The sequence below is a fragment of the Hyperoodon ampullatus genome (assembly GCF_949752795.1).
Source record: "Hyperoodon ampullatus genome assembly, chromosome: 2".
NCBI lineage: Eukaryota > Metazoa > Chordata > Mammalia > Artiodactyla > Ziphiidae > Hyperoodon > Hyperoodon ampullatus.
Window position 1 is genome coordinate 184,650,468 of NC_136915.1, and position 12,870 is coordinate 184,663,337.

Consider the following 12,870-nt stretch of genomic DNA (forward strand, 5'->3'; position numbering starts at 1 on the left):
TACTGAGTATGGCATTGTCATTTAAACATCAAAACAATCTTGCAAAGGAATAGTCTATTTTCTCACAGGACCAAATTACCTCATTTTATACAACATTTATTCCTAAGGACTAAGCTAAGTGCTGACAATAGGGTGGAGAACAAAAGTTTCTGCTGCTGTAGAAACTTACTATATTCTAGAAGAGGGAAAGAGATGATAAATAAGAAACAAAGTGATAAGTCTGTGAAGAAAACAAATCAAGATACTGATAGCAGAAAGTGTCTGTAGACAGAGGGCTGGCTAGTTTAGACAGGGTGGCCAAGGAGGCCTCACTGAGGAGATATTTGAAATGGGACCTGAATGTCAAGGAGAGACAGCGAAACAAACATCTAAGAAAGAAGATGTCAAATGAAAAGAACAAGTGCAAAGGTTCTAAGGCAATTTTAAGAAATAGAAAAGCCAATGAGTTAGGTATCATGAGCAATAAGAAAAGTGACATGGGAGGCATGAAAAGTGATTTGCAAGGTGAGCAGGATCCAGAACAGGAAGAGCCATATTAATCTGTTTATTCTATATACAGTAAGAAGCCATCGGAAATCAGATCTGCTTTGCATTTCTTTCTTTTTCTTTTTTAAAAATAAAATTTATTTATTTATTTTTGGCTGTGTTGGGTCTTCGTTGCTGCACACGGGCTTTCTCTAGTTGCAGTGAGCAGGGGCTACTCTTCGTTGCAGTGCGCGGGCTTCTCACTGTGGTGGCTTCTCTTGTTGCAGAGCATGGGCTCTAGGTGCACAGGCTTCAGTAGTTGTGGCTTGCGGGCTCTAGAGCACAGGCTCAGTAGCTGTGGCATACATGGGCTTAGTTGCTCCGCGGCATGTGGGATTTTTCTGGACCAGGGCTCGAACCCGTGTCCCCTGCATTGGCAGGCGGATTCTTAACCATTGCGCCACCAGGGAAGTCCTGCTTTGCACTTCTAAAGATATTTCTGGCTGCTGTGTGGAACATGTACCATAGAGAGCCAAGACAGAAACAGGGAAATAATGGAGTAACCTAGGGGAGAAATGCTGATTTGAGCTAAGGGGCTGGCAGCAATGGACACAAAGTGAAGTAATCAGACTTGTGACGTATGTTGAAGCAGAGAAACGGGACTTACAGATGTATTACACGTATGCGGAGGGTGGGGGGAGGCGGGTGCAGTGAGAAAAAGGGAAGAATCAAGTGTGATTCCTAGATTTTCAGCTTGGGTAAATGAGTAGCAATATTGTGTACTAAGATGGCTTTTGAGACAGAAATCAAAAGTACTATTTGATCTAGGTTAATTGAGAGATGCCTATTAAACATACAACCAAATACTAAGGACAAGCACTGGATATACAAGTTTGGAACTCTGTGGATGATCACAGGTAAAGGGAAAGTCTGGGAGTCACTGGCATGTAGATAATAATATTCAAATCACCACGGAAAGTACAGACAAAGAATGGAAAATCTAGAAAGAGATTTGAGGCAATCCAATACTTAGTAACTGGGCAAAAGAGGAGGAACCAGACATACAGAGTGAGAAAAACTCCTCAGCGAGGCAGGTATTAGATGAGTACTGCTCTATGAAAGATTTAAAAAGAGACTGTTTCAGAAAGGCATAATTACATCCAAAATAATGAGACATTCAATAACAGCATATTCATCCATCTATCCATCCATTCATATATGGACAAGGTATTTCAGCTCCATTTGGTGTTTAATTAGTGAAAGATGCATCACCTTTTTATATTAGGTAGTCTTCATATAAACAAAGCTGATATATGAAAATGATGTTTATAAAAATTTAAGTTAGGCAGGAACTGATCTACAAAAGATTTAATGCAAGATTGTTTTAAAAAAGCAAACTACTGATATACCTGACTCAATTCAATTTTCATAAACTCTTTCAGAAATCATCTATCATAGACAATCAATCTCATGATGGAATTTTACTTTGTGATCATTTTATTTTGTGTCAGGCTAATTTTGCTTGAAAATCTGTAACTAATTTTTTAAGTATCAAATTAGTATCTAAATGTTAGAAACATCTATGACTATGAAGAACAACAAACCGACAAATGTTATTTTCTTCACATCTCTTTACACATTTTACTAATTTTTAACATTAGTAGTTGATGTTAGTGAGACTATTAACATTCTACTAACTTTAGCATTAAACCTTAAGACAACACAACCCAATTTATATTATATTCATACTTGAAAAATCTCTCTAATAAAAAATTCTTCAACAGGATTACGATAAATATTCTGAAGTAAAATATGCCATAAAAACAAAATATTAAAATAGAGAGTAAATAAAAGATATGATGCCTTCTAAATTTATGTATACTATAACCAGACAATATCAAAGAAACCTTAGAAGACAATCATAGTATTTCTTCAGTTATTAAACTTTTCTACCACTTTTTCTGGTATGTTTTTCTTACATAAAACACTGCTTTTGTATTCTTTTAATTTGTAGGAGTCTAAAAAATAACACCCAAGGCAAGGATTTACATTACATGAGGTAGACCTCCTTACAAGTACTAATAAAATCACTTTACCTGATACAAGATGCTTCTCTGAGAGCATGATTTTTGTGACGGGACTTCGGTGAACTGTGAAGGTCTGAAAAAGCTGAGGGCCTGACCCAACCGTCTCTGGGTGCTGCACAATTACTCGTACAGCTCCAGAGCTCGTACCATAGGCAATCTCAATCCAGTTACCACTGACACCTAACCAAAATCAAAAATTGAAAGGTGATATAATAGAAGACAATAAAAAGAAAGCTGCCCTTGCAAAGTATTCCCTGTGACAGAAGAGGCAGAGCTGGATTCAGCACTTGTATCAGCCCCAAATCCAGCTCAGCAAAGAAATCTTAAGACTTCTCTGACCACCTTAAATTCATTATTTCCTTTACAAATCTTTTCCTAACACTCACTCCGATATAGAATTGTTCACTCTCTCCCTTGTACTTTGTATTGGGTTCTATCAGAGCAACTGTAACACCCCAATTCTCTATTTCCATGTCTATCTACCTCTACTCTTTATTGATAAGAGACTGGATCATAATCATTTTTTAATCTACATCACCTTACAGAGTGCCTGAGACATAGTAGGTACTCATTAAATGTTTAAAGAATAAATCTGACATGCTAAGAACACCACTGACACAACACAGTATTCCTAAAGCAATACTCCATATTACTTCTAGCCTCGAATGACCATCGGTTTTACTTCTGCCACAATATTGAATCTTCTCTTTGAATAATCAAGTAATCCATGTACTATTCAACAGTTTCAAAACTGTTAGCTACGGGAAAATATACCCATTACATTGCTTACATCACACTTACCTATATTGTTCTCTTCTAATTATATACAACTAGCTCATGACGTCAGGTTCATCTATGGCTATTTTTTCAAACAAGTGCCCAGATTCCATCATATATTTAAGACAGAATGGAGTTCAGTGACCTACATTCCTTAAAAGTGTCACAGAGAACCTTAGCTTTGACAGCTGTTCTTTCTGATTCACCTGAAAATACTGGAATCTAAGGAAAAGGGCATGCTATGGAAAACACTTCTCAAAACTTAAAAGGCAACTCCATTCTTGTGTCTTAAAAGAAGACACTGCCACCACAAAAGAAGTTTTATTCTCCCTTTTTAATTAGACTGGGGGGAAGGGGAGCATATCTCATTCTAGAGCAGGGTCAGCAAACTTTCTATAAAAAGCAAATAGTTTAAACTTTGCATGCCACAGCCACTCAACTCTGTCACAGTTGCAGAAAAGCAGCCAAAGACAATACATAAGGCTATTAATAAAAAGAACATGGTTTGCTGACCTCTGTTCTGGAGCAACATAGTTTAAATCCTACAATTTCAATCAAAATCATCTGTGCACACCAGAATCTTTCTTTCTTTCATACCAAAGATATGCATTCATTACAATGTAATGAATTCATGTAATGCATTCATTACAATGCATTCAATGAAATGATTATACAAGTAACATATTCAAACTATTAATATTACTAGCCACATGTAAATATTTCCTAGAATTCCTTTCATTACAGATTAATTTTGAATTTCCCATTTATGTTTATCTTTCACTCTAGAATATAAAAATTCTTAATAATTTACAGAGCTAGTTTGTTAATTTCATTGCAATGGCCTTTGAAAAAGCAATAAGTTATGGATACTGAGGTTTTCCAAAACTTAAAATTTAAAATTTCCCAGAGAGGGCTTCCCTGGTGGCGCAGTGGTTGAGAGTCCGCCTGCCGATGCAGGGGACGCGGGTTCGTGCCCCGGTCTGGGAAGATCCCACATGCCGCGGAGCGACTGGGCCCGTGAGCCATGGCCGCTGAGCCTGCGCGTCCGGAGCCTGTGCTCCGCAACGGGAGAGGCCACAACAGTGAGAGGCCCACGTCCCGCAAAAAAAAAAAAAAATTAAAATAAATTAAAAATAATAATAAAATAAAATTTCCCAGAGAAATAAGCTCATTTTTCAATAGAGATTTAAAGTCTAAAAGCTTTCGTTGTTGTTATTGTTGTGAAAAAAAAATAAAGCTCTTAGTTTCAAAATGAAATCAGCTGTCATAGGAAGGTAAATGTGCAGATAAGTTTTAAAAATAATTTTAGTTATTATTATAATAGTAGGGCTTAACAATACAATTCAGAAGAGGAAAAGTTCTAACTTCCCACCTCAGATTATGTTTACTGGTCATGTCTGACTTCAGTATAAAACCAAACATAAACTTTAGACTCTAAGAGATGAAATCCTCAGCACTGCAGTTCACCAAAACAAAGGGCCAGATTAGTGTTACAATAAACCAACGAATAAACATACATTCTCAAGAGAACTTCAACAATTTATAATAATTTTGCTATGCACTAACTTGTTTTGGGTGTGAGGTAAACACTCAGAGCAGTAATAGCATCATTTGAAGGATCATGATAAAGTTCAGTGACAAGAAGATCATTATCCTTCATTCGCAAAGGGAACTTCTGCATATCTAAAAAATAAAAAATAAATAAATAGCATTAAAATAAATAGTGAATCTATTTAAAACTAAAAAAGGTAATATTTTCTTGTTCTCATTTTAAAAATCATACTAAATAGGACCATACTAAGTGTCTGACCACTTACCTATATAATATATTGATCCATTGTTACATCCCAGTAGAAGGAACGACCCAGCAGTGTCATAACTAGTTATAGGAACAACGTCTTGAACCTGATATAGTGAGAATATTGTTAGATGTCAGTTATTAATTACAATCTATATTTTCTGCTCAATTTCCTCAAAATTTTTGAGTGTTTTAATAAAAAGGATACTAATATCCGATTTAAGTAGGGCTTAGAAAATACTTTCTTTACACACACACACAGACACACACACACACACACCTCCAAGGGGAACTCTGACCTTTTAAAGCTTTTTAAAAAATTTTTTATTTCCAACAGCAGCACTTTCCTTTCAGAATTTACTCATCTCCTTTTTCTGCACATGACTGTGAGGTCACAGCACACTTTAGGACTGGAAAACCAAGTCTGACCAGGCCCCTTTCCCCCTTCTCTCTCTCACAGAAGAGATGAAATGACCTGCCCAGAATCAGAACTAGAAAACAGATCAACCGACTTCCAGATAGCACTCGCCCCTTGGTAATTCATTACCATTTCTTTGAAAAGGTAGTCTTCTCTACTTTCATATTCCCCACTAAATACTTCACCTCTATTTCCTAGGAAATGGCCAAACAAGTTCTCAAATGCTTTTATTTTTTCAAGTACTAGAATAAAAAACTCAGTTTTCCAAGCAAATCAGTCTAGTTACAAATTAATGAATGCTTATGTGTGTACTAAGAGAGAAGCAAAGGGCATGATTTTTACTATAAAACAAAACGAGAAACAAACAAACAGTGCTATTGTACTGGTGATGACATCAAACTGAATCATCCCTATGTACAGCCAGGCCAGACATGCATGTGAAAGTTTACACACAACATTTAAATGAAACACTTTTTATGTACCAGATATTATCCAGGTGAACAAGTACTGGAATGGATAGGGATGTGAAATATCACTTTTGCTCTGTAGAAGCTTAGAAACTTGTGGGCAAAAAAGAAAAAAAAAGACAATTATAATGTGATAGGCACTAAAACAGAGTGTGCAATACAATCATAGAAGAGGGAGAAAGGATTCCCATCTCAACCCCAGTCCAGGGAGAAGCACAAAGATCAAGGAAAAGTTCAAAAAAAGTAAAGCTTGAAAACTAAAAAACTAACTAGGAGTTAGGTAGAGGAAGGGAAAAAGCACACTTCTGACAGAACAGCAAACATAGCAAGAGTCTAACTAAAAACACAAATTTAAAAACAGCTAAAACTTGGAAATAATGATTCCTAGAAGCTGTTCATGTCCATGACCCTAATTTCTGTGTGTGCCTTCTGGTGTCATGCATGGTTACAAGTTACACTAGAAATATCTCTGCAAAGACTCAATGACCACCCCCAACCCCAGGTCAGCTTTCTGTCTCATCAGAGCCAACACGTTTTGTAGCAGGTAAACACCGACAACTTCTCAGTGATATGAGTAAAGATGTCTGAAAAATGGAGGGAAGGCTGCTTCACTGACCAATTTTCTTACACCAAGTGCATCGTTTTAGCCCCAGCACTCCAGGAAGAGCTTCAATTCTACCCAGAATCTTCACAGTCAGAGGCTGGGGATAGGTAAGGTCATGAGATTCCTCTCCCTCTGGACCCATTTTTTCAGTGAAAGACCAGCAGCAGCCTGGAGCTTTCCCAGGCATGTTCAAGACAGATATCTGACCTTTCAGTTCTCTGGGAGGATGGGCTCCAGGATTAGAGCCTTCCTATCTCTTTTCCTGCAACCCCTGAGCATGTCCTCCTTTTCTGCTCAAGTCTACCCCTCAGAACAAGGAGAACAGGGAAAGCAGAGGATAAGTAAAGTTAGGTTACAGAGGAGTTGGTACTAAGTTATTCTCTCCCAGCATAAGCAAGGAGCCAGCCTTTCATGGCCTCCTCTTCTTTACCCCAACAGCTTCATGTCAGGGACCTGAGACACCATACTGATTAGTATATTTGGTTCAGTCATGGTGGTCACAAACCTAAGGCGGAAGTGGGTTTTCTCTCCTAATGTTGCATGCAGTGATTATCATTAACTCCTATGTAAAAATTTAAATGATTTACATTTTGAAAATCACTCTATCTTCCCAAGCAATAGAAGGCCGCTAGAATCCTTTAACTACAATCTCTACCTGGATGATGATCATTTTTTTTTAACATCAGTATGTTTTAACCCTCACCCATTACTTTTTTTTTTTTGCCGTACACGGGCCTCTCACTGTTGTGGCCTCTCACGCTGCGGAGCACAGGCTCCGGATGCGCAGGCTCAGAGGCCATGGCTCATGGGCTCAGCCGCTCCATGGCATGTGGGATCTTCCCGGACTGGGGTACGAACCTGTGTCCCCTGCATCGGCAGGCGGACTCTCAACCACTGCGCCACCAGGGAAGCCCCACCCATTACTTTTTAAAGACTTATTTAGATTCACCAACACATCTACAAATTCTCTGGCTAGTCATGTTTATTGTATTCCACTACTTCCTCTTCTAAGTATAAATAACCTTATCAAAGGGCATTTCTATAGAGGTCCTTCCACTGAAGGTTATAAGTGACAAACTTTGTATTATCTGAAAACATCTCTCATTCATGTTTGAATGATAGTTTTGCTGGATGTGAAATCCTAAGTTGAAAGTTATTTCCCCAACTAACTTGAGAATAGCCTATTGTCTTCTGGATTCTACTGCTGGTGATGAAGAGTCTGTTTTAAGTCTAACTACAGTGTACCTCTCATTACTCTGTGGACACCTTTATGATACTTTTATCTTCTATTATTGGTTGGCCAAAAGGTTCGTTCAGGTTTTCCCATAAGATCCTATGGAAAAACCCTAATGAACTTTTTTGCCAACCCAACACATCACCATGTGTGTAACTGTGAATCTCATTTTATTTAGCCTTGATGTATTTCTTTAATCAGTAGAGTCATGTCTTTCTTCAATTCTCCAAAATTGTTAGCAATTACCTTTCTAAACTGCCCCATCTCCACTGTTCCTTTCTGAAAGTGATATTCTCATTTTTTTCTTTTCATATTTTCTCTCTCACTCTTTCTGCTTCAGTGTCAATGATTTTTTCAAATGTGTCTGTCAATTCATTGTCTTTTTAGCTGTCCTTCTATTTAACACATTAAGAGTTTTGTTTTGTTTTTAATTTTCAATGACCTTTAAATTTCTACTCTTTCATTTTGCTTCTTTTCTGACTGGTCCTATTCCTTTATTATAGTCTAGCCCTTCTTCTATCTCATTAAATAACTTCAGAAATTTATTCTACATTAGTTGTCTAATTGTTCAATTATTTTCAGCTTTGGGGTACATTTGTACTCTAACTGCTAACATTTGATGACTTTCCCTCATTTGCTTTCATGTTTCATGTGTAGTTTACAAATTTGGGGAGGTTATGGGCTCACTTTCAGTAGAAAATATTTCTTCTGCAGAGTCCTGTGCGCCATATCTTGTGAAAGTTCAGTTTCATGGAACTGGAAATGCAAATGGCCCTAAACCAGCTTTTTACATTAATTTCTCAAATTGGAGTTCCCATACTTACCTTTGTGTTTTCAATTCACACATTTGTACTCCTAATTTGATTATTTTGGTCTCAATTTCTCATTGATGGTTTTCCCCTGCACCACCTCTCCCCAATCTAAGACACTAAACACAGGTCAAGCTTTCTTGTTCCAAAATTGTTGAGCAAAATTTTCCCATTCTTCTTCTCAGGGACTGAAGCAGATCTTTAAAGCTTCAGCTTTTTGCAGGAGGCTGGTTTACACTGTCCCATGAAGCCATGCCTCCTATTCCTGGTAGAACCCCAGACCCCAGAGCCTTTACTCTGATACGTGACATGCAAATATGTATAAACAAACAAATAAATGTAATTCAATACTTGATATAGATACAATATATGCTGTTGTAATATTTTTACCCAATATTTCTATATGTCAGATGATTTAGCTATGTTACTGTAAATCCTAAGTAAGCAAATATAACATACTCAGGGTAGTGGTCAGTACATAATAGACACCAAAATGTCAAGTCTTCTTACCAATAATTGATCTAATTCAGCTACGTTACTGTGAATCCCAAGTAAGAAATACAACATACTTGGGATAGTGTTCAGGACATAATAAGACACCCAAATGTCAGTCCTCTCCAATGAATTCTGGGCCTAAGATTCCAATGCCCACCTTATTCTTGTTCCTAACTTGCAGGGGTTCATAAACCTATTACAAAAACAAAAAACAAAAAAGTAAATCCCACCAAACCCTACTTGTGACATCAGTGCTACAAGTGCATCAGAGCACAAAAGAAGAGAAGCTACATCAAATAAGCCTCCCTAGTTCTTGTCCAGCACAGCCCATAAGAGCACAGAAATTCCCTTTGACTCCTTGTTCCCACAGCCAGTATTTCCTCCTCAAGCTCGTCCTCCACTGTTCATTTAGAGGCCAGGCTGTGACTCAGATGGTGACTCTGGCTGAAGATCTCTCGTCTTTCAGAATGAACACAGACAGAGCTCTCTGATCCTTTAGGAATCACAATACACAATGAACTTTCCAGGACTAACTTTCAACACTGTCTCTCTGTTTTGATATGAGAATGAAACATGTATAATCTATGTTTCCATTATACATCTAAATTTAAACTTGAACAACTTGGGAAATAATGCCTAAAGTTACTATTCTGCCATGTAACTCAGCCTAGGCCATGTATTTGAAACACTAATTCCTTATTACTAATCTTCTGAAGTCTAATGAAGAGGAATTAAACAAAAAAAAAGAAGAAAACACTGAAACTTTCTTTCTAAAAAATAATTTTCTTTTTTCTTACCCAAATCAGATACAATACTCATAAAATTTTCATTAACATTTTATTGAAGCTGTCCTAATAAGAAACTGCTACACCAAAATATCACAATGGCTTTTAGGCTCGAAAACGACTGCTCTCTCGCTCTCAGGCTCGTTTGTCTGACTCAAATACCTCAAATCAATCTTGACTGTACAGCGAGAGTCACAAACTACACTAGCTGTCCTGTGTACCTTCTGTGTCACTCATGGGCAGAACTGTTGCTAAAGGCCAGATCAGAACCCGCTCATCCAGTGCCACAGCAGCCAGCCTCAGGTCAGAACTGTCTGTTGAGGTTTGCAGATCAGACACTGAGATTTCATTACATCCTAGCTCTGCACTGCACTACCAAAAAAATACATCATCTATCTGGGCTCAAAGTTATAAGGCTTGTTTGCTGCATGAATGCTCGACTTACCCCAGGTCTTCCTGAAATGTAATAACAAACCTACTTTGTCAGCTATGGTTTTCAACTCATGCATATACCAAACAAGAAACAACAGGTTATACATACAGGACTAAACGCTTAAGGAGTAGTATCCACTTTGAGGATGCTAGTGTAGTTTTTGGGATCTCAAAATATGAAAACTTTTATATGCAGTTGTGACATTAGTAAAAAACAAAGAAGGTAATAAAGAAACATGTTCCTTTAGAAATCTAAATGCACCTTCCGAGTTTTGTGGCACAGATAGCACAGCTTCTCAGAGGCACTAAAAGCTCACTTGACATAATTAGCCAAGTAACTTACCTGAGAGCAGATCTTCCATAAATCATTAAAATCCACATTCCTCTTTACAGAAATATCACCAGCTGAAGAATCCCTTTGATCGACTTCCCTCCACCTCAACTTTAGATCAACCTACATCAGTCCTTCCCCACATTCCTTGACCCATCACTTTTATGGTAACAACCTGCATAATGCCTTTTCTGTGCCTATACGGAAGGTCCACTCTTGGCTAATATCTTTTTTCTACAAACATGACTTCCATGTCTCCATCTAGAATGAAATTTAACTTTCTACGATTGTAATCTCTCTCATCGGAAGTCATTCATTCTCTCACCATTTCCCCAGCGTCTCAGGCGCGGCCATAAGACCTTACGAATGTCCCTCCACAAGCTCAGCCCGATCACGACATTCAATTACCCTATCTCTGCCCAGACTGCAGCTTCCAGATCAACACACCACTTCTGCTGAGGAGCTGGGCACCTGGATCAGTTAGCTTTCTGTCCCATTCTCCATTACTGTTCTGGCACCTAAATGTTCACCCTGATGACCCTTACAGTTCTCTGACCACTATTTCAACTACTTTCATCTTTAAGTCAGTTCAACACAATTTAAATGGCTACATCAATGAGAACTGCTCCAACTCCAAAACCTGAACTGCAGTCTTTGACCACAACAGTTCCCGCTCCTTGTGAATCATCAACCTGCTTTCACTTCCCTCTAGTCCCTTGAATCCCTGCATCCTCCTCTGCTTACCTAGCACTCCTTCACTTCTTGATCTTACAGTTTCAATCACTTTGCCACTTTATGTTTTCTTATCCCTTTGTGTGTCATACCCATTTTATTACATCTCCAATCCTGAATCAGGCCGACCCTGTTTTCTTTTCTCTTGCTTCTGTTCCCAGTACTGAGGATTAAGGAAGAAACTCACACAACTGTACCAGCCAGGTCCACTATGAAGATTTACAATCTCTGCAATCCTTGCAACACACTCCCAATGTCTTTCTCCTCCACAGTACGCCTTCCTCACTCTTCCGTCGCTGAGAAAGAAGTCTCTCTACTCTGTTGGGGCAACCCCTCCGGCTGTGTTCTAGACCCCATTTGCTTCTATGGCACTAGCAACCATCTCCATTCTTTCAACCTTCAAATGCTTTCTCTGTCAACTCTCCTCTCTAACAAGCATGCTCAAACTTCTCCCGTCCTAGAGAAATAGTAAAATTAAGCACTGAATATCTTTTCCTCCAGCTAGCTTTGATCCTTAAACTATCACTTTGTTTCTCTGCTCTCCTTCACCACCAAACTTCTTGAAAGACACTCTGAATTTGCTAACTCTAATCTCTGATCTTTTAATTCCTTAGTTCCTGCAATCTGCCCCCCCAATCAAAACCTAATTAACTTATTAATACATCTGCAAATGATATCCTACTGACAAAACCAATGTCATTTCTCAATCACATCATATGTGTCATGTTGGCTCTTGGTTTCCTATCTTGTTCCCTTAAGAGCTATGCTCCTCAGGATTTTAACTTTGGCTTTTCTTTCGCTGCAGATATCCTCTCAATGGAAAATCTTACCAATTCCCATTTTTCAATTACCAAGTATTATGGTTTCCAAATACTTTTTTCTAGCCCTTTTCTTTTTCCCTAAATTCCAAACGGGTGCTTCCAACTACATACTGAGTTCCTGTATATGGATACCCACAGGAATCTCAAAGTAAACATATTTAGTCATTCTAATTATTCCTCATACTATCTACCAGCATATATGATTCTCCTCCTCCGTTCCCTATCAATGTAAAATATTACCAGCCACTCAACTGTCAGAACTAGAAATCCATCTCTCTTTCCTTTAATTTTTCTCCATCTAATCAGATACCAATCCTTATCATTTTAGGAAGGCTTATGAAATGTTTTTCAGATAGTCTCATCTTTGCCATCTACTCATTTTAGTTGAATCTCTGCCTCTTTTGCTGGATTACCTCCCTGATTTCCATTCCACTTTTCATATTAGCTAGCACTGTTATCTTTCTAAAACATGGATCTGGTCAAGTCACTCTCTGCTTAAAGTCCTTTAATTTTTCCCCTCTCCTTCAGAATCAGGCAATAACCTTTTTTTTAGTCTTATCTCCTTCCTGTTCCTCTCAAGTACTTGAAACAATTTAGCTTGCTATCTTTTCCTTG

General features: G+C 38.1%; 1 protein-coding gene across 3 annotated transcripts in view; it reads right to left on the reverse strand.

Annotated features, from left to right (window-relative positions):
* KCTD3 (potassium channel tetramerization domain containing 3) overlaps window positions 1–12,870 on the reverse strand; it is a gene marked incomplete at both ends in the record, with an annotated part of 69,492 nt that overhangs the window by 19,358 nt on the left and 37,264 nt on the right. For all 3 annotated transcript variants that reach the window (XM_079696996.1, XM_079696995.1, XM_079696994.1), the window contains 3 exons: window positions 2,562–2,732; window positions 4,896–5,012; window positions 5,147–5,234. In XM_079696996.1, coding sequence (XP_079553122.1) covers window positions 2,562–2,732; window positions 4,896–5,012; window positions 5,147–5,234 — 376 coding nt within the window. The remainder of the gene's footprint in view (window positions 1–2,561; window positions 2,733–4,895; window positions 5,013–5,146; window positions 5,235–12,870) is intronic.